This window comes from Saccopteryx leptura, chromosome X, assembly GCF_036850995.1.
Source record: "Saccopteryx leptura isolate mSacLep1 chromosome X, mSacLep1_pri_phased_curated, whole genome shotgun sequence".
Taxonomy (NCBI): Eukaryota; Metazoa; Chordata; class Mammalia; order Chiroptera; family Emballonuridae; genus Saccopteryx; species Saccopteryx leptura.
In genome coordinates, this window is record NC_089516.1 from 72,443,558 (window position 1) to 72,469,412 (window position 25,855).

Below are 25,855 nucleotides of genomic sequence, written 5' to 3' on the forward strand. Positions count from 1 at the left end.
TTACAAAGCTCAGCAACAAACAAGCAAACAATCCAATTAAAAAATAGGGGGAGGGCCCTAGCCCAGGGGTCGGGAACACTTTTGGCTGAGAGAGCCATGAATGCCACATATTTTAAAATGTAATTCCGTGAGAGCCATACAATGACCCGTGAACATGAGCAGTAGGAAATGAAAGGATTGTAATACATGAGAATGTTTTATATTTTTAACATTATTATTTTTTTTATTAAAGATTTGTCTGCAAGCCAGATGCAGCCATCAAAAGAGCCACATCTGGCTCGTGAGCCATAGGTTCCTGACCCCTGCCCTAGCCGGTTAGCTCAGTGGTAGAGCACCTGCCCAACATGTGGAAGTCCCGGGTTTGATTCCCAATCAGGGCACACAGGAGAAGCAACCATCTGCTTCTTCACCCCATGCCTCTTCCCCTCCCTCAGCCATGGCTCGAATAGTTCAAGCAAGTTGGCCCCAGCACTGAGGATGGCTCCATGGCCTTGCCTCAGGTACTAAAATACTTCAGTTGCCAAGCAAAAGAACAGCAGCCCCAGATGGGCAGAGCAACACCCAGTAGGGGGCATGCTAGGTGGATCCCGGTTGGGGCACATGTGGGAGTCTGTCTCTCTGCCTCCCCACCTTACACTTAAAAAAAAATGGGGACAGGACTTGAACAGACACTTCTCCCAAGAAGACATACAAATGGTCAACAGAGACATGAAAAGATGCTCATCCTTACTAACTAATACAGAAATGCAAATCAAAACTACAATGAGATAATACCTTATACCAGTTAGACTGGCTATTATCAACAAAACAGGTAATAACAAGGTGGGAGAGGTTGTGGAAAAAAAGGAACCCTCATTCACTGCTGCTGGGAATATAAATTGGCAGAGCCATTATGGAAGATAAGTATGATGATTACTCTTAACATTCTTGTATGGCACCCAAATAAAAATTAATTTTAGACTATAGTAGTTGATAATAGAAAAAAGCATGAACATGTCTAGAGCAATAATCTCTCTTTACCTTTCAGAAACTCTGAACTCAAATATCCAGTTTTTACTTGACATCTCTGCTGGATAGACCACTCAAACATAACATAGCCAGAGCAATGCTTTAATATCTCTAGTGAACCTAGTTCTCCCCTAATATTGTCCTTTTTAGTAAATAACACCATAATCCATGAGCTACTAAATCTGGAAGTGTTGTTTAGCCTTATGTTAAATTGTTATTAAAAGCATCACAGCCCTGGCCATATAGCTCCATTGGTTAGAGCATCATTGCAAAGCACAAAGGTTTCCAGTTCAATCCCCAGTCAGGGCACATACAGGAACAGATTGAAGTTCCTATCTCTCTCTCCCCACATCTCTAAAATCAATACAGTAAACATTTAAAAACTAAGAAATAAATAAAAGCATCACAGATATGTATTAAATATTTTGGTGCTAGGCAGTTGGCTCAGTGGATAGAGCCTCAGCCTAGTATGCAGATGTCCCAGGCAAGGTTCCCGGTCAGGGCACACAAAAGAAGCAACCATCTGCTTCTCTCCCCCATGCCCTCTTCTCTCCCTCTTCCCCTCCTGCAGCCAGTGGCTCGATTGTTTCAAACATCGGACCTGTGAGCTAAGGATGGCTAGGTTGGTCAGAGCATCAGCCTCAGGTGCTAATAATAGTTCAGTTGATTCCAGCATCAGCCCAAGATGGGGGAAGGGGGGTTGCTAGGTAGATCCCAGCTGGGGCACATGCAGAAGTCTGTCTCACTATCTGCCCTCGTCTCACTTAAAAATATATATATTTTGTGACAAGATGCTGAAACCTTCTAACGGTCTAAAAAAATAAGCCTAGCTCACATGTATAAAAGTACGTTTTTTGGCCTGACCGGGCAATGGCGCAGTGGATAGAGCGTCAGACTGGGATGTGGAAAACCCAGGTTCAAGACCCCAAGGTCACCAGCTTGAGCCCAAACTCGCTGGCTCGAGCAAGGGGTTACTCGGTCTGCTGAAGGCCCGTGGTCAAGGCACATATGAGAAAGCAATCAATGAACAATTAAAGTGTTGCAACGTGCAACGAAAAACTAATGATTGATGCTTCTCATCTCTCTGTTCCTGTCTGTCTGTCCCTGTCTATCCCTCTCTCTGACTCTCTCTCTGTTTAAAAAAAAAAAAGTATGTTTTTTGAATAGTAATTTGGAGGATGAGACTGAGGGCTGGGGATGAAGGAAAGGAAATGGGGGCACAAAAGCTCTAAGTAAAACAAACAGGAACAAAAAACAAAGGAGACATGATAAAAAAAACAAACAGTCCAATGTCTGACCAGGCGGTGGCACAGTGGATAGAGCGTCAGACTGGGATGCGGAGGACCCAGGTTCGAGACCTCGAGGTCACCAGCTTGAGTGCGGGCTCATCTGGTTTGAGCAAAGCTCACCAGCTTGGACCCAAGGTCACTGGCTTGAGCAAGGGGTTACTCGGTCTACTGTAGCCCCACGGTCAAGGCACATATGAAAAAGCAATCAATGAACAACTAAGGTGCTGCAATGAAGAATTGATGCTTCTCATCTCTCTCCCTTCCTGTCTGTCTATACCTCTCTCTGACTCTCTCTCTGTCTCTGTCAAAAAAAAAACCCAAAACAAAAAAACAGTCCAAGAGTTGAAATAAAGTCTCAGGTATCTACTAGATTTGGGGATTAAAATGTTACTAAGTAATTTTAGGTGGGAAAAGGCTCAGTGAAGTGACAAAGTAAAAGTCATGCTGCATGGACGGAAAAATTATTTTGAAGATGGTAACTATACGTATCAACTAGATGCAGGGGTCCCCAAACTTTTTACACAGGGGTCCAGTTCACTGTCCCTCAGACCGTTGGAGGGCCGCCACATACAGTGCTCCTCTCACTGACCTCCAATGAAAGAGGTGCTCCTTCCGGAAGTGCTGCAGGGGGCCGGATAAATGGCCTCAGGCGGCTACATGCGGCCCGCAGGCCGTAGTTTGGGGATGCCTGAGAGGCTTTGATCAAGGAAATAATTTTGATATTCAATAGCCAGAAGGAGAGAACAGCTCTAGAGAAATAACTAGAACACACATTCAGAACTAGTGGCTTAGAAGGAAGACAGTTGTCTATCGCTACACTAACCAAAGTAATAACATCTTTAAAACTTTTAAACAATAGATAGGTTATCAAAAAGTTCATTTATATAATAAAATAGGAAAGAACTTACACTTTATCCCCAATTTCCTCTGCCATTCGAAGAATTTCAAAGAGAAGTACCATTTTGCCAGAATGCTCTAAAATCTCGGCATCAGCATCTGTAACAAAATCTTTGTACCAGTCTGGAGCTGGGCTGCTTGGATTAGAAGAGGAAGCAGCTTTACCTAAATAAAATAAATGAAACATAAATAAGTAGGCAAAAAAAAAAAAAAGGAAAGAAACTTAACGACCCTAAGAGAGGGGTTAAGAAAGAGACCAAGAGAACCATATAAAGACCAACCCAGGGAGAGAGTAAGTAAGAAAGAGACTGATGGCGGTTTGAGAGAGGACAGCGAAACACACACGTTTGCAATCATGTCAGAGAGGAAAAAGATCACCACAGAAGAGAGAGAGAGAGAGAGAGATGGAGGGAGGTAGGGAGAGAGGGGAAGAGGGAGAAAGATGGAGGGAGGGAAAGAGAGGTCTATACTGTGAAATAAAGACTTGAGATAGGGTACACAGAAAGAGATGCTAAGAGACCGAGGCCTCCCCAGGCCCTGAGAGATAATAACCCCAAAACACATCCCAAGAGCCAAGGACTAGGAGAGAAAAAGGCCCAAAAAGAGACAGAGAGAAATGAAAGGAGGGAGGAAGAGAGGGAAGTCTGATTGACTCAGAGATCAAGAAAGGTCTTAGGGGCAGGAAACATTTCACTGTGCTGCTAGAATTCTGGAAAAGTCAAACAAATACTAACTCCAGAATCGTCATATCATATTAATTTTTTTCTTATTTTTCACCATAAACTTTAACTATAAAAGGTTTAAGAAGAAAGTGACACAATATAATTTATTAAGATCTAAACAAACAATTCAGTTCAAAATGAGGAATAAACAGGGTTCACTTGTTTTGTACCTTCTCTCAATTGCTTTTTAATGTGAAGTATTTTATTTTTATATATTTTTATTTTTTACATATTGACAAATGTAGAGAGACTATAATGAACAGCTTTGCTCCCACATCCTGTTACTGAATTTTAACACTTGTTAAATCTGCTTCTGATGCACTTGCAGCCTAATACATCACCGTAGCCTAGCCAATCACATTCTTCATCCCTTCCAATCTTTTGGAGAAGTAACTAAAACCTTAAATTCTGTACTTATTATTTCTGTGTATGTTTTCACTACATGTATATCCCTAAACTGTACATCATCTTTCACGTTTCTCAACTATTGCAGGTCGTCAAATAATGCTGTTTTGTTCAGTTGTTTTTTTTATATCATTGATGAGATGCCACAGCAACTTAACACTTGTTTACAAAATCAGCCTATGGTAAAACTGGTTTCATCATACATCATTTCGCTTAAAGTTGCAAAACCTATTGACAGCGTTAAGTGAGGACTTAATATATATACCATACTATTTGTATAACTGTACATACTACCGTATTTCCCCATGCATAAGACACACTTTTTTTCGAAAAACTTAGTGTCTAAAAACTGGGTGTGTCTTATACAGTGGTTGTAGATATTTTTACTTGCATTTCTAACTTTTTTGTGCTTGTTTTTGTGCTCATTATTGTAGACAGTAATTCATCATCATACACAGGTGAGAACAAGCTAATGGATGGGAGTTTTGACAGTGATGAGGAGCTGTATGAATTTTATGAAGAATAAACTTGAGTTCTATAACTTTATGTAATACATTTTTTTTTTCAAATTTCCAACCCCAAAATTAAGGTATGTCTTATACATGGGAGATACGGTAATTTGTTAATTCGATGTAGTTTTTCATTCTTCACTCAAAGTAAAACTTATTCAGTCATTCTGACATGTAGTTTTCCACTGCATAAATATACCATCATTTATTACTTCTCCTGTTCATAGACATTTAGGTTACTTCTAATTTTTGGCTACTGTAAAATAACTGAAATAAACATTAAAGGCTGTTATATTTTTCTAGAATGCTTCATCATCTAAGTTTTAAACTGCCCAGCATAAAGTTATGCTTATAATTTTTAAATATCCCTTTGAACATACTTATAGTCTTTATAAAATAGATCTATCATCTGAGGTTCTTGAGAATCAAATCATGCTGTTTCGTTCGTATTAACTTCCCTCCGGCTGACTGCTCAGTAATCTTCACCTAAGGTGAGTGGTTTCCTCACATACCCCGTGTTGTTTATTGTCGGTTCACTTTCAGTACAGCTGTAACACGGGAGGATCTTGGGTCGCTCAGGTTGAGTTCCTTCATCTCCACAGTGACCCTGGACCTGCTTCTGCGGTGCTCCAGGGGACTACCAACCCCAAATGACTTTGAGGTTAGCATTTTGGCTTGAGATTTTTAGACCATGGAAGTACCGTAAATTCAAACCATAAGCTATGTGAGAAAAAGGCCATGATCACGAATCCAAGGAAACTATTTTTCCAAGCCCAGAACCCAGGGTAAAACAAATAAACTTTCTTGCAAAATTGAAAGGCAATTTTTTTTTCTATCCTATTCTTCCATGGAGTATGTATCCTTTATAGAGAGATTTAGCTTCAATCTAGGTTCTAAGAACTTTCTACCTTATAAATGGTTCAAGGCCTAGTATCCTATCCCTGGTTATGTAAAAATCAAAATTGCTAGTCTCAAGACTAGCATATCCGGCGCTGGCCAGTTGGCTCAGTGGTAGAGCATTGGCCAGGCATGTGGAAGTCCCGGGTTCAATTCTCGGCCAAGGCATACAGGAGAAACACTCATCTTTTTGTCCACCCTTTCCTCTCTCCTTCCCCTCCCGCAGCCAAGGTTCCATTGGTGCAAAGTTGGCCTGGGCACTGAGGTTGGCTCTGTGGCCTCCGCCTCAGGCACTAGAATGGCTCTAGTTGCAATGAAGCAATGCCCCAGATGGGCAGAGCATCGCCCCCGGTGAACATGCCGGGTGGATCCCGGTAGGGTGCATGTGGGAGTCTGACTGCCTCCCTGCTTCTGACTTTGGAAAAATGCAAAAAAAAAAAAAAAAAAAAAAAAAAAGACTGGCATATCCCATGAGCCCACCTTCTTAAGCTTACTGTATAAGTTATCAGCTCCTTCTTTTGTTTAGGGGTCCTAGTGATTTTCATTATCTTTAGAAACTGATTACGCATTTATACCGAAACCACAATGAACTACTGCCTAAACATTTCTCATATTTGCCAGATTCCATGCCTACCCTTGAATGTTCATACTACTTCGTTCCCCTCTTTGCCCAATAAACTTCTATCTATGCTTTACTATCCTTCAAAAATAAACAAAAGTTTAAGTTTAGAAAAGCTTTCTTGTAAGGATAGCCCTGATAAGAGAGGCTCAATGTGCCTAGATTGTTTGTACAAACAATGTGGTTTTATTCGGAACACCTATTTTCTTGCTGGGAGTCTGGCATTTGGTAACAGCCAGGCATACAGTGCCTGTGTAATCACTCTCCAATAAAACCCCCAGGCACTTAGTCTCAGAATTCTGAGTTTCTCTGGTAGACGACACTTCATATAGCTTGTCATAACCTGTTGCAGGAAAAATCAGTACATCCTGTGTGACTCCACTGGAAGGTCATACCTGGGTTTCCTCCAGACTTTATCTCATGTGCCTTTTCCCTTTGCTGATTTTGCTTTGTACCTTTTTGTTATAATAAATCACAGTCCCGCACAGGACCACATGCTGAGTCCTGTGAATCACCAAAGCCGGGGGTGGTATTGGGGACCCCTGCCATATATAGCCTGTCAGGCAAATGGTGACTGAATTACTTTTGACAATTCGTCAGCTGGCCAACAAACAGTGCGATTGCCGGTGTGTGCAGCGCCACACATCACACACAGCGTCAGCGGTTCTTACCCACACTGACTAAAGGTAACTTACCTCAAGAATAAGAAAATGCTGGCAGAAAGTTTAAAAAATGTGGCAGCTAGATAAGAAGTCGCAAATCAAAGCTTAAGACAAGCAACCTGGCCAAGTAGCTCAATTGGTTAGTGCAACGCTCCCAATATACCAAAGTTGGGTATTGGATACCCAGCCAGGGCACCCACAAAATTCACCCAATGAATGTATAAATATTGGAACAATAAATTGATCTCTCTCTCATATCAGTTTTTTAAAAAAGCTTAGGACAGGTAACGATTCCTGTGCAAACTCAATAGATTCCATCCTAATTTTGATCCTCTTATATATAATCCTAATACCTTACAGTAATGTATAAAAAATAAAGTGACCCAGAAATATATGGGCTACTCCAATTAGGAAACATTCTGAATATGTAATTAGAACTTATAAATATATTGCTCACAAAAATTAGGGGGTATTTCAAAATGAATGTGAAGCAATAAAATATCCCCTAATTTTTGTGAGCAGTGTAGATATTTTATGCTGAATATCCTTATTTTATTATTCTCATGGATTAATCATTATTTTTATTATAACTTGTATTGTATATACATACATGACAACAGTAACTTAATCAATCAATCAGCCAATCAAAGCCACTCCTTATTACCCACTATGGATATCACAAAATGTTCAGAAGGTAAGACATAAAGAAAATACAAACAAATAGGAGGCAACACCTTAACCCTAATTTTTGTTTTCTGTTGTCTATGAGTTTCTTTTATGCTTAGTCCCTTCATTTTTTACACCCAGCCCCACAACCCCCTCCCCACTGACAGCTGTTAGTTTGTTCTCTGTATCAATGAGTTTATTTCTATTTTGTTTGTTACTTAATTTATTAGATCCTACATACAAGTAAGATCATATGGTATTTGTCTTTCTCTGACTAGCTTATTTGACTTAGCATAATACTCTCCAGGCCCATCCATGCTGTCGCAAAAGGTAAGATTTCCTTCCTTTGTATTGCCGTGTAGTACTCCACTGTGTAAATGTACCACAGCTTTTTTATCCACTCATCCATTGATGGGCACTTGAGCTGTTTCCAAATCTTGGCCAATGTAAATAACACTGCAATGAACATAGGGGTGCATACATTCTATTTTATTTACTTATTTTCAAGTGAATTTATTAAGGTGATACTGGTTAATAAAGTTATATAGGTTTCAGGTGTACAGTTCTATAATGCATCATCTGTAGACTGTACTGTGTGTTGACCACCCCAAGTCAAGTCTCCTTCCATCTCCATTTATCCCAGGAGTCCCCAAACTTTTTACACAGGGGGCCAGTTCACTGTCCCTCAGACCGTTGGAGGGCCGGACTATAAAAAAAACTATGAACAAAACCCTATGCACACTGCGCATATCTTATTTTAAAGTAAAAAAAATAAAATAAAATAAAAGAGGGAACAAATACAATATTTAAAATAAAAAACAAGTAAATTTAAATCAACAAACTGGCCAGTATTTCAGTGGGAACTATGGGCCTGCTTTTGACTAATGAGATGGTCAATGTGCTCCTCTCACTGACCACCAACGAAAGAGGTGCCCCTTCCGAAAGTGCGGCGGGGGGTGGATAAATGGCCTCAGGGGGCCTAATGTGGCCCGCAGGCCGTAGTTTGGGGACCCCTGATTTATCCCCTTTACCTTCTTCTACCTCTCCTCATGTCCCTTCCCCTCTGGTGATCACCATGCTTTAGGGTACAGACAGCAGTACCCATCATTTCTTGAAGCATTCTAAAATATATATATATATATATTTTTTTTTTTTTTTTTGTATTTTTCCGAAGCTGGAAATGGGGAGAGACAGTCAGACAGACTCCCGCATGCGTCCGACCGGGATCCACCCGGCACGCCCACCAGGGGCGATGCTCTGCCCACCAGGGGGCGATGCTCTGCCCCTCCGGGGCGTCGCTCTGCCCCTCCGGGGCGTCGCTCTGCCCCTCCGGGGCGTCGCTCTGCCGCGACCAGAGCCACTCTAGCGCCTGGGGCAGAGGCCAAGGAGCCATCCCCAGCGCTCGGGCCATCTTTGCTCCAATGGAGCCTTGGCTACGGGAGGGGAAGAGAGAGACAGAGAGGAAGGGGGGGTGGAGAAGCAAATGGGCGCTTCTCCTATGTGCCCTGGCCGGGAATCGAACTCGGGTCCCCTGCACACCAGGCTGATGCTCTAACGCTGAGCCAACCGGCCAGGGCCTCTAAATATATTTTTAACTACCATATTTACAGCAAGATCCACCATAGTTTTGAAAAGAAAAGTAGCATATCAGTAAAATATTATGTGTACACACAGAAGTACTGGTAGAATGGTGAATGGTAAGCTCCAGGAGTATATTTCGTCCACTGCACAAACCACATTTCTACAGCAGTGCCTGGCACAGAGTAAGCACTCAATAAATATTTGTTGAATCAGCAAGTGTCATATATTAGTGCTAATAAAATGGTCTTACATTACATATGAGGATTGTAGTGCAAAAGTTGATAGCGATAGAACAGATTACATATATTTTAAAATGTAAATGCTCACCAATAAAGCTTACTCTAAAAATACTGAAATAATTATAAACTTAATATTTTAGTATACATAGGCAATTACACATCACCAAACTGACCTAGCACAATACTAAAACAGAAATGGGGATACTGTAAGGTAAGCTTAAATAACTTAAGATTCTGCTTGTCAGAAAATGCATAAAACTACTGCAAAAGAATAAAACAGCAACTCTTTGCTGCAAAAGTTCAATATGCAGTGAAAATCATATTACAGCTATCTACTTATTTAATAGCTACGTCAAATTCCAGGTACAACATTTTGGCCCTTTAATAGCTCCTATTCAGGTTTTCTTGTATTTACTATAAAAAAGTATGTTTTAAAGTTACAGTACCAGCTATGTATGTTCGTATATTTTACTATGATCTACCTACTCAGCCTTATATGGAGTTAATCTAGATACATAAGACAAAAATAGATTTTTCCATATATTTTGTCTGAAGAATGTTTCTGATAAGCATGTACATCATTGCAAAAATATAAAATACATCCAAATATGATTCACTTATATTTGACTGCACACAGCCGAAAATAAACTAAGACCTCAGACAAATCGTTTATCAATTAGAACCCACAGCCTTTCCTGTCTACTTTGAAGTTGACAACATGTAGCCACTTACTCTTTGCCCAGTTCTTTCCAACCGTTTTTATATTATGGCCTAAACAGAAAAGTGATAATACATAGCACACCCGGAAAAATGGAAGAGTCTACTCATTCCTGGAGGTGACTCAGCGGCCTCAGCCCCTACCTGGACTTCCAAGTAGTGACGGAACCAATACCTCAGCATACTGTTATGGACCCATTACAGCACATAAGGAGACAAACTGGTAAGTCTTACTCTCTCTTTTCTTAACCGTAAGTTATAAGAAAACTTTCAACAGGTGTGTTTAAAGAACATAATTCCTGGGAACATATAAACTCTAAGCTATTTATTTCTAATTATGAAATGAGAGACTGAGAAGACTTTAATGTGAAAAGGCACATTGGGAGAGCAGAGGAGCCTCCTACTATCTTAAACTGTAATAATCATTTCTTTACTGTTCTTAGAAGAAAATATTTTAAAATTGGAAGTTGAACCCTGATAACAAACTGTCTTTATGGAGTAAAAAGAGAAAAAAGCAAGGAGGGAAATTTTGGGATTTAATTTTTACTATTCTCGATTTCTCAGAGAAGTAAGACAGTCTGTGGTTGGGCTGCCATCTGTCTATTCAAAGGAAGCACTGAAGAGAGAAAGGTTTATCAAGGAATCACCACATTAGTTCAGAGACAGGCCCGAGACCAGCCAAGCTTATTTGAGAATGGGGTCATTCACCTAATTACCACCTAAATCTCTCTTCTCTTCACAGTCAGCTGCTTTGCTCCATGACTTCCAAATGTCAACTACATTTAGAACCATTTACACTGTTCTGTCTTCAGATATTTGAAATTTCATATATTCAGATATTTGGTTCCAGCTTTAAAATAGACACCCACTCAGGCTATATCAGAAGGATGTGCAGCTTGAATACTGACTCTGCAACTGTAGACAACAGGTCAAGACGACTCCAGCTACTGAAGTTCAATCAAAAACTTTCACTGTGTGTACACTCATGCACAAGAGAAAAAAAGTAAAGTAATAGAGGTGACACAAACTTTACAAGATGCAGAGGAAATCTGAAGTAGGCAATCATTATAAATTTTTAAAAGTTACAAAGGAAAAAGACTAAACCATTAAAAATAATTTCACTGTATTAATTACAATAATACTTGATTCCCTGGAATTTTTCCAGTTATTTCTATACAGTTAAGAGCACTTACCACAGTGGCTTTGAGATTGACCTTATCTAGGGCTGAATCCCACTTCGACCAATCATTTATAAAAATAAAGATATCAACTTAACAAGGCTACTCAGGAATTAATTTAGCTAACACATGGAGGAAAAGTAATACACAGTTTATATTTATACATGTAAATAAACATTACTTTTCCTTTCTGCTTTCCTCTAAATATCAGAGAGCCTAATGCTTGCTTATAATTAAACAGTCATCACACATTTAATATTATGTGTACCTGATTATCCTACATGCTTACCACTTGAGAAAAGATATTTCCTTGAGCCAACGAAACGGGATAATTAATAACTGAAAAAAGTGCTGACATGATAATGGCATATTTCTTGGTTTTTGGTGGTTTTTTTTTTACAGAGACAGAGAGAGAATCAGAGAGAAGGATAGACAGACAGGAATGGAGAGAGATGAAAAGCATCAATCATTAGTTTTTCGTTGCGACACTTAGTTGTTCATTGATTGCATTCTCATGTGTCTTGACCGTGGGGCTACAGCAGACTGAGTAACCCCTTGCTCGAGCCAGCGACCTTGGATCCAAGCTGGTGAGCTTTGCTCAAACCAGATGAGCCCGCACTCAAGCTGGAGACCTCGGGATCTCGAACCTGGGTCCTCGGCATCCCAATCCAATGCTCTATCCACTGCGCCACCTCCTGGTCAGGCGATAATGGCATATTTCTTTTTTTTTTTTTTTAATTTTTTTTTTATTCACTTTAGAAAGGAGAGGGAGAGACACAGAGAGAGAGAGAGAGAGAGAGAGAGAGAGAGAGAGAGGAGAGACAGAGAGAGAGAAGGGGGGAGGAGCTGGAAGCATCAACTCCCATATGTGCCTTGACCAGGCAAGCCCAGGGTTTCGAACCGGCGACCTCAGCATTTCCAGGTCGATGCTTTATCCACTGTGCCACCACAGGTCAGGCAATAATGGCATATTTCTTAACAATGTTTCATGACAAAGGCAAAATTCATTAGACTTACTTTCTTCTGCCTTTAAAGAAACTGAGGGGTTGTTTCCTGTTTCATCCACACTTCCTTCCCCACCTCCTCGAGATCTTGAATTCCAGACTTTAATAACTTCAACATCATTGTCACTGCTGCTTCCACTGGAGCTACTGTCCTTTTTCCCCTTCTTTCCCTTTGTTTTCTTCTTCCTAAAACAACAACAAATTCAAACTATTAGAAAAGTAAAGATACAAGTGTCAATTATCAGGACAATGAGCAAGTAGGGAGTTTTAGTGTGTCAACAAAGGGCACAAAAGTATTCAATTTACTTTGTAAAATCATCGGAGCTTAAACTCATGGAGGTTTCATCAGAATCTGAAGCTATAAAGTCATCCATACTGTCTTCATCAAAATATCCCTAGAGATAAAAAAGATAAATGTTTTAATAAGTTTATTTCAACTTACATTGGAAATTATAATGTTTATTTCTTAAGGATAAGTAAAATGGCATGAGATAAGGAAGAACTGAGGAATTGTCATTAATTAGAAAAATAAGCGACATGATAGATGACTTCTAAATGCAATATAAAGTCTTAGATTGATCATATAAAAGAAAAAGTACAAAATCTAAGGAAGTCCAATTAAAATTTTACTGTTTTAAATAACAGTATTGGCATGATGTTAATTTCTTACTTTTCATCATTTTACTATGGTTAAGATGTTAAGGTTAACATTTAATATTCATTCCATAATCACAATGCATTCAAACATATAGGAATTAACTAGAAATAAAGTAGGTTGAGTTACTATACCACAATGCAAAAGAAAATTTGAATATACAGTAAGTCTATAGATAGCAATCTTTTACCTAATTATTCTTCTTACAAAAGATACCATTTAATCAAGCACTGGTTATCTGATTACCTTATTTTCTTTGCTGATATAGTCCAGCTGCAAACACCAAGGATGAGTCCAAATTCTACTTAACATCTGAAAATCTTGGAAAAGTTTGGCACCTGCCTTTCCTCTTCCACCTTCGCTGCTATTACCTACACCTGATCAAAAGAAAAACAGTTAAATAGGATTAAAAAAGAAACCCATTTGCCCTGGCCGGTTGCCTCAGTGGTACAGCATTGGCTCGGAGTGTGGGGTACCAGGTTCAATTCTTGGTCAGGGCACACAGGAGAAGCGCCCATCTGCTTCTCCACCCTTCCCCCTCTCCTTTCTTTCTGTCTCTCTCTTCCCCTCCCGCAGACAAGGCTCCATTGGAGCAAAGCTGGCCCAGACACTGAGGATAGTTCCATGGCCTCTGCCTCAGGTGCTAGAATGACTCAGGTCCCAGCAGAGCATTGCCCCCTGGTGGGCATGCTGGGTGGATCCCGGTCGGGCACATGCAGGAGTCTGTCTGCCTCCCCTCTTCTCACTTCAGAAAAATACAAAAAAAGAGAGAGAAATCCATTCTATAGAAATTGTCAAAAATTTCTAAAACACAAATCTGTGGTGTATTAATATATGTACTTTATTAATGAAATAAATAAAAAAAACATAGCAGCAAGTCTAAAAATAACCTGAAATTTTGAGGTGTTGATAAAGGTAAATAATTTTGAGATGTCATTAACAATAATATATAAAAATATATCTGATTTCTATTGGTAACAAAGTCACCTATCACTAATTCTATGTTTTCTTGTCAACCTTCATAACTGGAAACAAATGCTACAATTTGGTTGGAGGTTCGTGAAAATTAGTAGGAAATACCCCCAGACTTTTTCAGAACTGAAAGACCCATGGCATCAAATTTTAATTTAACAATCATACCTTTCCCAGTTTCGAAGCTTTGGCAATTAGTACTTTATGCATTTACTCCTATCAATTAAAGCAGGCGTCCCCAAACTACGGCCCGCAGGCCGCATGCAGCCCCGAGGCCATTTATCCGGCCCCCCACCGCACTTCTGGAAGGGCCACCTCTTTCATTGGTGGTCAGTGAGAGGAGCACTGTATGTGGTGGCCCTCCAACAGTCTGAGGGACAGTGAACTGGCCCTCTGTGTAAAATGTTTTGGGACCCCTGAATTAAAGTCACAAAGAATCAAGACACCTTAATTCTTAAATATTTCATTGCTTTCAAAAGAGTACATTTCAACATCTATATATGAACCTTTAACATGGTGCTATTGGTAATTAAAAACTGATTCTCTAATATTTTAAAAAAAACTGTAGCTAGAACTTTCCTTAAAAAAATTTTTAAGTAGAAAAATATTAAATGACCAAATTTAGCACCCTTTATTACTCAGAGATTAACGAATGAGAGATATGAACATAGCCCTTCCTTTCTTAAACTACAAAGTAACTCTCTCATAGGATGTCTATATTTGGACATGTAATTATGTCTACAATTATTGTCACTCAAAATAGGATGGTATAGCCTGACTGGGTGGTGGCGCAGTGGATAGAGCGTCAGACTGGGACACAGAGGACCCAAGTTCGAAACCCCAAGGTCGCCAGCTTGATTGCAGGCTCATCTGGTTTAAGCAAGGCTCACCAGCTTGAACCCAAGGTCGCTAGCTTGAGCCAGGGGTCACTTGATCTGCTGTAACCCCCTGGTTAGGCACATATGAGAAAGCAATCAATGAACAACTAAGGTGCTGCAATGAAGAATTGATGCTTCTCATCTCTCTCCCTTCCTGTCTGTCTGTCCATATCTGTCCCTCTTTCTGTCTGTCACACAAAAAAGAAAAATAAAACAGGATGGTATAATAAATTTTACAGCTTCTGACTAATACACAAATGAATACATGTGCTTTATTAGAAGTTATTGTCTTCCAAAAGTCAACAAGAAAATTCTGTTTTTACAATACAGCAACAAAGCAGTTCTATAAAATGCTATTTAAATCCTATCTTCTCTGAAACATAACAATTCCTGTGGACCATTTTCATTATTCTGCTCTATAAAATGCACTACTGTTATGAACAACATTACTTTAACTACTGACACAACATAATCGTTTTAATATACGTGCACACTTCCACCTTCCATTATTTTCTGGTCAAAAATTTATCCACAATGGTTGAAGGGAATCATCTCCCCTAAATAAACCTGACATATCACTTGGGTAAAGTAGTAGAATAAAGTGACCAACAAGAAATTTCACTCAAGGACAGAGACTAGGTTTTGATCACTGGACAGTGACAGCCTTTGGCACACAGCCACAGACAAGCATATACAAAGGGTTTATTACAGTAATGATATTTCAATACCAAATCATTGTATTTTTTTTTAACTTTTTTTTTATTAAATTTAATGCAGTGACATTGATAAATCAGGGTACATATGTTGAGAGAAAATATCTCTAGATTATTTTGACATTTGATTGTGCTGTATACCCCTCCCGCAAAGTTAAATTGTCTTCTGTCACCTTCTATCTGGTTTTCTTTGTGCCCCTCCCCTCCCCTAACCCCTCTCTCCTTCTTCACCCCATCCCCCCTCCCCCCACCCCCCGCCCCTGTTGCCATCACATTCTTGTTCATGTCTCTGAGTCTCATTTTTATGTCCCTTCTATGTATGGATTCATCTCAGTTTTTTTTCTGATTTACTTATTTCACTCCGTATAATGCCTAAAGTATACCAAAATGTTAACAGAGATTGCTTTTTGGGAGGTTTCATTATCATGAGCTTTTAGTTGTTATTAAACAAATCATTGTATTTTTAAAGGCCCATAGAAAAGAATAACAACTAAAAGCTCATGATAATGAAACCTCCCAAAAAGCAATCTCTGTTAACATTTTGGTATACTTTAGGCATTTGTATATATTTTTATTGTAATATTGGGAAAATAACAATATGCTCTGCCTTGGATTTTGCCTTTTTCCTGTTCTTCAACTTTGCCAATTTGGTAACTGAGAAATAATTTCATGGATTTGATTTACATGCTTTTTATTAATATGGTTGAATTTTTTTAAATAATACACTGAAATTTTATGAATGTATTCAAATTAAAATTTTTCTGAAGAGCTTTATAAAAATTAAGGGAAGTATTCATATATGCTCAGTATGGCTTTTTACCAGTTTACTCCCCAATCTTATTTTGACAAGATTAGTGATTTTTAATTAGAAATTTTTTGTACTTTTACAAAATAAGCATGTACATTTTATTCAAATGCAAAACTGAAAAAGAACTGACTCAGCAAAATTACCAAGACAGTAGTCTACAGACAAAGAATGCCTTTACAGAGAAGACAAAAATAATAATAAACTAATTGCATTTGTTACCTGTTAAGTGATCTAAGTAGTACTGATAGAGCTTGCACTGAATAAGAGTCATTCTCACTGCTAACACATATTCATGTTTTGGAGGCAAGAACTTGGTTAATGCTGTATAATCTTTCCTCTGTAATTAACAAGAAACATAATGAAAATTAGTTAACCTAAATATATGTCAGGTATTAAATGCTCTAAGAATTATCATTGCTTGTAACTAAATGATACACATAAATAGGCACCAAACATAAAAGAAAATATCTTCTTAAACATATTCACTCTCTTTAATCCCACAATGATCCCCCTATGACTGCAGTCAATGTTATTTTATATGACCACACATATGACGCACTGGTAAAAAGCTACCACTGCAACATAGGTTTTAAATGGAAGCAATCAGATTACCAAGTGAGCAATTAAGGTTTTCAAAGGGTATTCTCTCCATATATAAAAGAAAAAAAAGGAAAAGGTGGGTAGGGAATGTACCAGGTGGTGCTGGCAAAAAGACTTGCTTTAATCATAGAGTAAAACAGATGACTCAAAGTCAGATACACTCTACATTGTCCTTTGTATAAGATGCACCAATGAGGATAACATAAGAACTACAGAGAGAATCTTTGCTGGAATGAGAAACCAAGCCATGTGTAAGCACTCTTTTTTTTCTTTCTTTCTTTCTTTTTTTTTTTTTTTTTTTTTTTTTTTTTTTTTTTTTGGTGACAGAGAGAGGGACAGATGGGGACAGACAGGGAGAGAGATGAGAAGCATCAATTCTTTGTTGTGGCACCTTAGTTGTTCATTGATTGCTTTCTCATATGTGCCTTGACCAGGAGGCTACAGCAGAGTGAGTGAACCCTTGCTCAAGCCAGTGATCTTGGGCTCAATCTGGTGAGCCTCCACTCAAGCTGGCAACCTCAGGGTTTCGAACCTGGGTCCTCTGCATCCCAGTCCGACGCTCTATCCACTGTGCCACCGCCTGGTCAGGCTGTAAGTACTCTTGAAGACATTTGATTATAGAAATAGAAAAGAAAGAATATTAATGTGCAAGATACAAATGACTACCTAAACCAGAAAAAAAATGCTGTCCACGTAGTAGCAGTGAAACAGAGCACTTGCCAGTACCTGTGACCAACCAAAAACAAACAGGATGGTTTTGTGTTATAGTGCATGCAGGCAGAAGGACAGCCTGTCTCATTGGTTACATCTTTGTGGCTACCATTAGTTTCTAGTGTTGGAAGAAAAAGAGCAGATCTTGAGATCTATACACTGCCGGTTCAGTCTCTACATACATATCTACTCATTAATATAGGTTCATTAATAATGTGTATACAAACAACACTACTAGACCATTCAGGGTTTTTGTTTGTACTTGACAACAGTGAAAATGTTTCTTAAGGATTACGTTGAAAATGGCACCTCTCTTAAGTCCCAAATGCCTACTCTACAGTCATTTCAAGTAAGTGACGTTTAGAATAATATCTTATTAATTTAGAATGAGCACAGGTTAATCATAATAGCTGTGTTCCTTTTACATATTCCCTACCCTAAGGATGAGGAATCTAAACATTTATACATTAAAATATGAAGCCATATACTTGGCAAATAAATTAATCAGTTAGGTTCTAAACTTCTCAATGACACTTTTTTAAAGTCAGTGTTGCATAAACTTTCAAAGACAATGCAAGGAGATTTAACTGTAAAACTATATACAGAAAAAGGAGGAAAACAAAGTTGCAATTCAGAAAACAATTTGCGATTGCAATCTCATGAAATAACAATATCCTATTACTGTAGATGTACTAGTACCTGAACACATCCAGCTAACATCTCATAGAGAATGTGAGCGCGTTTTTTCATCACTCTGACATCAACCATGGTAGAATCTGCACACTGACCATTTTGGATTGGATTTATAAATCGATTTCTGAACTCCTTAATGGATCCAAGCAAATTTTCCTTGATAAAGTTAACCATGCAATGATCTAAGAGAGAAGACATTAGTTTATTAACAACAGTAATGGCAAAAAGGACTCACAAAAATTATCTGATGTCAAAAAATGCATGCCACAGAAGCATTAGAATTAATCTACAAAGAGAGAACACCAAACTGAGTGTAGATTAAACACTGGTTATAACTCTGATCTAGAACTGAGTTACCTAAAACAAATAAAAAATTCTAGACATGAATGTTAAAAAAAAAACATACCTAAGAACATTTTATTCTCAGTATTCTTTACAATATATATGAAGTATAAAACAAATATTCTATAATTCTAACCATGGTCAACAGGAGTATTTTGTGGGGGAAAAAATAGTGAATCAAAATAAAATCAGGTAATACGCTACTATATCAAATTTTTTATTAGAGATTTAGTTCCAGAAGTCCTTAACAGAATTAGCAGTTAGTTACCCTCAAATCAGACCATAATGAGAAAGCACGTGTCTTTTAAGTAGGATAACAGAAAAGGGAGAAACCAGAACACACAAAAATAAAGAAAATACAGGCCAAAGTAAACCAATAATCAGTATTACAAATAAGAAAACAGCAGTTAAATTACTATAAATACACTAAACTAACAGAAACAATGTAAAAATAACAAAAAGCTACTACAATGGATTATAATAGAAAATTTTAATTTGTTAACTGCTGCATAACTCATGTTCCCTATTTAATGTCACTACACACAAATTAAAATGATGGAAATTCACAAGTCACATCCCTGGGTTCACATCATCTATCAGCCGCCTCCACAAACTCTATCCTGACATAGATTCAACACAACTCTCCTTGCCCATCACCACCTTCCTAAAATATTCACACCTGCACTTCTTTTCTACTTCCTATCAGTACCTCTCCCCCTAACTGGATATATTTTGTTACAATATCTCCTATATTTTCACTTTTAAAGCAATCATGAAGACTTCTGATACTTTTTATATATCTCAAACTCTCTGTTTATATTTTACGCCCTCACAATGGCACACCTCTTAACTATGGCTGACCAATCACATTTATAAAGCGTTCAGGTTGAGTATAAGATATTTTTTCCCAGTAGAGTAAGAAGGCACACAGATCATGGTCAGAAACTATACTAGAGTGAGTAAAAAAGGCAAATGGCAAGGTGGCAAAGCTAATGCTCTACAGCATAACTGCAGATAATAACTCACACTCCATTAGATTATTTTGCAGGGGCGTTCCTGTTAAAATAATTCTCCTCCGTGATCGTATAGAATTCATAGCTTTTGAAACAGCAGATGCTTCATTTTTTAGAATATGGCCTTCATCACAAACAACAAAGTCAGGGCCTATAAAAATGTACAGAAAAACAACATTTAATATATAACAAATGTGAAAATGTAATAAGTGTAAGTAAATACAGTTAATCCTGTTACTGTGCTGCTTCTGTGAGAAGATAAACAATATTCTTATAAGAATAGTCATATTTTATCTGCTGTATTGGGTTCGTGCGGCACAAACTAGTGGTAATTATATCCCAATAGTAGAGTCTGAAAATACCACTACAGATGTTAATTAAAAATATGGAAGAATAAAGATAATCACAAGGGTGAAAAGATCCCACCAACAGATTTAAGGTATTTGAAAATACAAGTATCTTTTACAAATGAAAAACAGAATCTAAAGATGCATTACAGCACAAGTGCATCAAGTTAAAACTATCACCTAAGACTAAGAAAAATTTATATATATATATACATGAAAAAAATTTCAACAATTACATTTTAAGAAATAATATATAAACCACAATAGGCCATGTAGTATTTCCCATTTAACTTATGCCAAACAACAGTCATTGCTGAGGGGGAAATTAACTGAAAAAGACAGCTAAGCCTCTTGTTACATTGGTATGAGGGTGGGGAGAGCACTTTCTGAGCTCCAGAAGATCACACAGATGAGTGACTCTCTGAAATATATGATGTGTGTGTGTGTGTGTGTGTGTATTTTACAAAAATAACATGTATTATTTGCTAAAGTACCCCAGATACAAAAATGCTTGCTGGTTAACATATACTCATCACTTAAATACTGACTTTCAAAAATAGCAGTTATCTAATTAGCCCCTGTTAGCCATTAGAGAAAATTCATCCTCCACATGATTTCAAAAGTACTGTAACTGCTTCAGTATGATTGATTAAATAATGTAATGTAATTGTTATTTAATATTCCAATGGGAGTAGACAAACAGTAAAAACATTTTTAATTATTATATACATTCTAACAGCTAAAATCTGTAGCTAGTTTTGTATTAAAAGACTACATATTGTTTATTTTGAATCCTAAAAATTTTTCTAAAGAGAGCAAATGCCTTTCATAAGTGATTTAAATGATTTCCTCCACCTAATAATATTCAGTGTTCATGAGTGTGGTGAAACAGGCACACTCTTACATTCTTTGCAGGAATCAAATTAACCTAAGTCTATTAAAATGTAAAATGTGTGCACCCTTTAACTCATATTTCAGTATCTAGGAATTTATCCTAAGGATATACTTCCATAAGCACTCAATATATATTTTCTGAAACATTGTTTGTTATGGTAGAAAACTGAAAACAATCTAAAAGCTTGTCAAAGGGATATAATAAAGCTATGGCATAATGAATGAACATTGCAGAACTAAAATTAATGATGTAGATCTCTATGTAGTAACCTTGAAAGGTATGTCAAATATATTACTAAATAAAAAGGAGCAAAGCCCTGGCTGGTTGGCTCTGTGGTAGAGCGTCAGCCTGGCGTGCAGGAGTCCCGGTTCGATTCCCAGCCAGGGCACATAGGAGAAGCGCCCATCTGCTTCTCCAACCCTCCCCCTCTCCTTCCTCTCTGTCTCTCTCTTCCCCTCCCGCAGCCAAGGCTCCATTGAAGCAAAGTTGGCCAGGCGCTGAGGATGGCTTTGTGGCTTCTGCCTCAGGCGCTAGAATGGCTCTGGTTGCCACAGAGCAAAGCCCCAGATGGGCAGAGCACCGCCCCCTGGTGGGCATGCCAGGTGGATCCCAGTCGGGCACATGCGGGAGTCTGTCTGACTGTCTCCCCGTTTCCAACTTCAGAAAAATACAAAAAAAAAAAAGGAGCAAGTTGAATAATCTATGTTATAATCCCATTTGTACTTAAACAACCACCTCAAAAAGGGTGATTTTATCTATGTATACATATATACAGGAATGTAAAGGATTGAAGATTAAACCTGCCCTAAGAAAGGTGTGGCCTTTGCCTCCAGCTCTTGGGAGGTAACATCTGAACCCTTGGAATATCCTACCTAGTAAGAATTTCTTTGTTTACTTGAATGGCTTGGGATAGCAGGTAGTCTATGCTAACAATATGACAGAGGGCAAACATGGCATCTTTGGGCAATGTGGCATCTTTGACCTCTGGAGGGGCTGAGACTTCGATCATCCACATGGGTCGTCAACCATGCCTACATTAAGTCCCAACTCGAGATACCAAGGCTCAGACAAGCATGTCTGTTTGACAATATTGCACAGATACTATCATTGCTGAAAGAAGTAAGTGCTACCTGCACGATTCCACTGACAGATCAGCCCTGAAACTCCCCTGGACCCCACCCTGTATGTCTTTTCCTGTTGCTGATTTTGATTTGAAACCTTTTACTGCAATAAATCATAGTCATGACTATAACAGCTTCTCTGAGTTCTGAGTCCTAGTGAATTAATGAACCAGAGGGTGACCTTAGGAAACTGCAAACAATGCAATAGAAAACACACGCTAGGAAAAAAATCTGATTAAAAGATGGGCAGAGAATCTGAATAGACATTTTTACAGAGAAGACATACAAATGTCGAAGAGATACACAGAAATGTCCTCAACATCGCTAAGCCATGGGAAAGAACAAATCAAAAGTACAACAACATCGCCTTATACATTAGAATGGCTATTATCAGATAACTAGTGTTGGTAAGACTCTGAGGAAAAGGGAATCCTTGTGCACTGCTGGTAAAAATGTATACCAGTGCAGCTTCCATGGAAAACAGTACAGAGATTCCTCAAAAAGTTAAAAATAGAACCACCTTAGGACCCAGCAATTCTACTTTTGGGTGCATGTCCAAAGGAAACACAATCATTACCTCAAAGAGGTAACTGTACTCCCATGCTCCTTGCAGCATTCCTTACAATAGCCAAGACATGGAAAACACCTAAATGCTACTGATGAATGGATGGGTAAAGAAAATGTGGGGTATATATACAACAGAATATTAGTCAGCCATAAAAAAGAAAAGCAATCCTACCATTTGTGAGAACATGGGTGTACCTTGAGGGCATTACACCAAGTGAAATAAGTGAGACAAAGAAAGAAAAACACTGTAAGAACTCAGTTTTATGAAATCTAAAAAGGAAAGAAACTAACAGTCATAGAGAAAGGACAGGTAATTGCCAGAGGTGTGTGTGTGTAGATAATGGATGAAGGTAGTCAAAACAGCACAATTTTCCAGTTATAAAATAAATAATTCTCGGATGTACTATATAGCATCATAACTAAAGTCTACAACACTGTATTTTATATTTGAAAGTTGCTGAAAGTCCTTATCACAAGAAAAAAAATTGTAGCTGTGTGGTAATGGATGTTAATTAGACTTACTGTGGTGATCATTTTGCAATAAATACATGTATCAAATCATTATGTTGTATACCTGAAACTAATATAATGTTTCATGTCAATTATATCTAATTAAAAATAATGCAATACAAGCTTGCATAAGCACAAAAAAAACTTATGAAAGGATATACATGACACAACAGTGAGACAGGGAGGAAGAGATCTTTTACTTTTCAATATACACCTTCTTATTCTGCTTGTATTTTGCTTAAGAACATATATTGCTTTTGTAATTTAACTTAGAAACACAATTTATTAATATGACGATGCAAGGAGAGGGAGCCCCATCCTTAGGAAGGCTATCTGAGGAAATATTAATAGAAAGACTAGAGGTAAATACATTCATCAATAACCCCAAGTCAACAAAAAGTTAGATAAGATTAATCATATTTTACTTACTAAAATAGGATTGTATATAGCATTTTCTAACACTAAAAATGTTTGTAAATCTTTGATGTTTAAAATAAACAGCTTTAATTAGCTTGGAAATATATTTTCCAGAGAACCTCATTCCAGGGACACATAAAGGACATGGCTGGGTTTGAAAACAGCTGCACTCGGACATCACTGAGAGCAAGTATGGAGAGAAAACAGCAGGGAGGCTCTGGATGGACGAAGAAAGGGGACCAAGAGAGAGGCTTGGAGAAAAGTTCTCCTGTTTAAAAACTCAAGCTTGGGCCCTGGCCGGTTGGCTCAGCGGTAGAGCGTCGGCCTGGTGTGCGGGGGACCCAGGTTCGATTCCCGGCCAGAGCACATAGGAGAGGCGCCCATTTGCTTCTCCACCCCCCCCTTCTTCCTCTCTGTCTCTCTCTTCCCCTCCCACAGCCAAGGCTCCATTGGAGCAAAGATGGCCCGGGTGCTGGGGATGGCTCTTTAGCCTCTGCCCCAGGAGCTAGAGTGGCTCTGGTCGCGGCAGAGCGACGCCCCGGAGGGGCAGAGCATCACCCCCTGGTGGGCAGAGCATCGCCCCTGGTGGGCGTGCCGGGTGGATCCCGGTTGGGCGCATGTGGGAGTCTGTCTGTCTCTCCCCGTTTCCAGCTTCAGAAAAATACAAAAACCAAACAAACAAAAAAAAAACCTCAAGTTTGTTTCATAGTGTTCAGTGCATTCTAAAAACATGCCACTATTATATAAAATAAAACACAGAACTATCTCATTGTTTAAATCAAATGTACCTCGAATTAATATTTTGTGTTTGTGTGTGCAAAAGAATAAAGTATGGATTCATGCTACGATGCAGATAAACCTTGAAAACATCATGCTAAGTGAAAGAAGCTAGATACAGTATTGGAAGATTCCATTTTCACAAAATATCCAGAATAGGCAAATCCTTTGAGACAAAAAGTAGACTGGTGGCTTCCAGGGGATGGTGGAGGGAACACTTGGGAGTGACTGCTAACGTGTGCAGGACTTGTTTATGAAGTGATGGAGATGGGAAAGTCAATGGAATAGTTGTGGTTGCACACCACTGTGAATATACTGAAAGCCACTGAACTGTACACTTTAAAATGGTTAAGTATTTCTTTTCTCCTTCTATCATTTATTCCCCCTTTATCTTCTTCTACCTCCCCCTTCCTTTCTTTCTTGTGGCACTCACCATACTGTTCGTTGTCTGTGTCTATGAAGATTTTTTAATGGTTAAGTTTATGTTATCTGTATTTTATCACAATAAAATCCAGCCATTAGATTAAAATGTGGGAAAATGTAAACTAACACACAAGTTACCACAGTGAATGACAAGGTGATTAAGTTGTTTTATGAAATTAACAAAAACCCCACAATTATAGTAATGAGGTTATAAACAGATGACTCTATTTATTCGTAAAAACCCATTAAACTCTACATTACAAAGAATAAATTTTAATGTATGCATAAATAACAAAATAAAGAAACTGACCTAAGTAACTTGAAAAAATGTTTTAACTGGAAATCATGAAGCTTTTAAAAAAAGCAACCATGCATAAACACCAAATGCTAGTTGGTGAATTTGTCTCTCATGGTGGCACAGGCGAACAATTCTGGAACTACCTTATATATATAATGAAGCTATACAAATAAGCAAATAGATGGTACATGTTAGAGCCAGGATTATATTTATACACACACACAGACACACACAAAAGGATGAATTTGTATGTATACATGGATTTCTATGCATTTCACCTAGTTCTGTCTGCTGAGAGGACCTAGAAGTAATAACACTCTAGTAGTAAAAAACATACTCAGTGCCCAGACCTTAGTCTGTAAACACCATTTTTCTATAAAGGGAACCATGGCTGCTTGTTGAAATGAATGGTTCTGTGGCAGGAACAATATAACACGAGCTGAAGCATCTTACATTACCAGAAAGAAATAAAGTGCTTTAAAAAAAAATAACCAAAAGGATGAAATATCAAAGGGATTCAGAAACCAACCTGAAAAAGCTCCCCACCAAAGCCAAACTGGAACAATTTTAACAACAAAATAAACATAGTATTAATTTATAATCTAACACACAAACTAATAATAAATAGTCTACACTAATATAAGTCAATTACTGATTAAATAAATTGGCAAGAAGAAACAAATCTTTCCTAAAGAAAAAATCTAAATTTTATGTGTAAATAC

At 38.2% G+C, this 25,855-nt stretch overlaps 1 protein-coding gene across 6 annotated transcripts in view; it reads right to left on the reverse strand.

Moving 5' to 3' along the window:
- The window catches only part of ATRX (ATRX chromatin remodeler), a 218,938-nt gene that overhangs the window by 72,248 nt on the left and 120,835 nt on the right, over window positions 1–25,855 (reverse strand). For all 6 annotated transcript variants that reach the window (XM_066357918.1, XM_066357920.1, XM_066357922.1 and 3 more), the window contains 7 exons: window positions 19,792–19,929; window positions 18,430–18,605; window positions 16,639–16,756; window positions 13,295–13,425; window positions 12,700–12,788; window positions 12,407–12,579; window positions 3,206–3,359 (listed from right to left, as the gene is read on the reverse strand). In XM_066357918.1, the coding sequence (XP_066214015.1) occupies window positions 3,206–3,359; window positions 12,407–12,579; window positions 12,700–12,788; window positions 13,295–13,425; window positions 16,639–16,756; window positions 18,430–18,605; window positions 19,792–19,929 (979 nt within the window). The remainder of the gene's footprint in view (window positions 1–3,205; window positions 3,360–12,406; window positions 12,580–12,699; window positions 12,789–13,294; window positions 13,426–16,638; window positions 16,757–18,429; window positions 18,606–19,791; window positions 19,930–25,855) is intronic.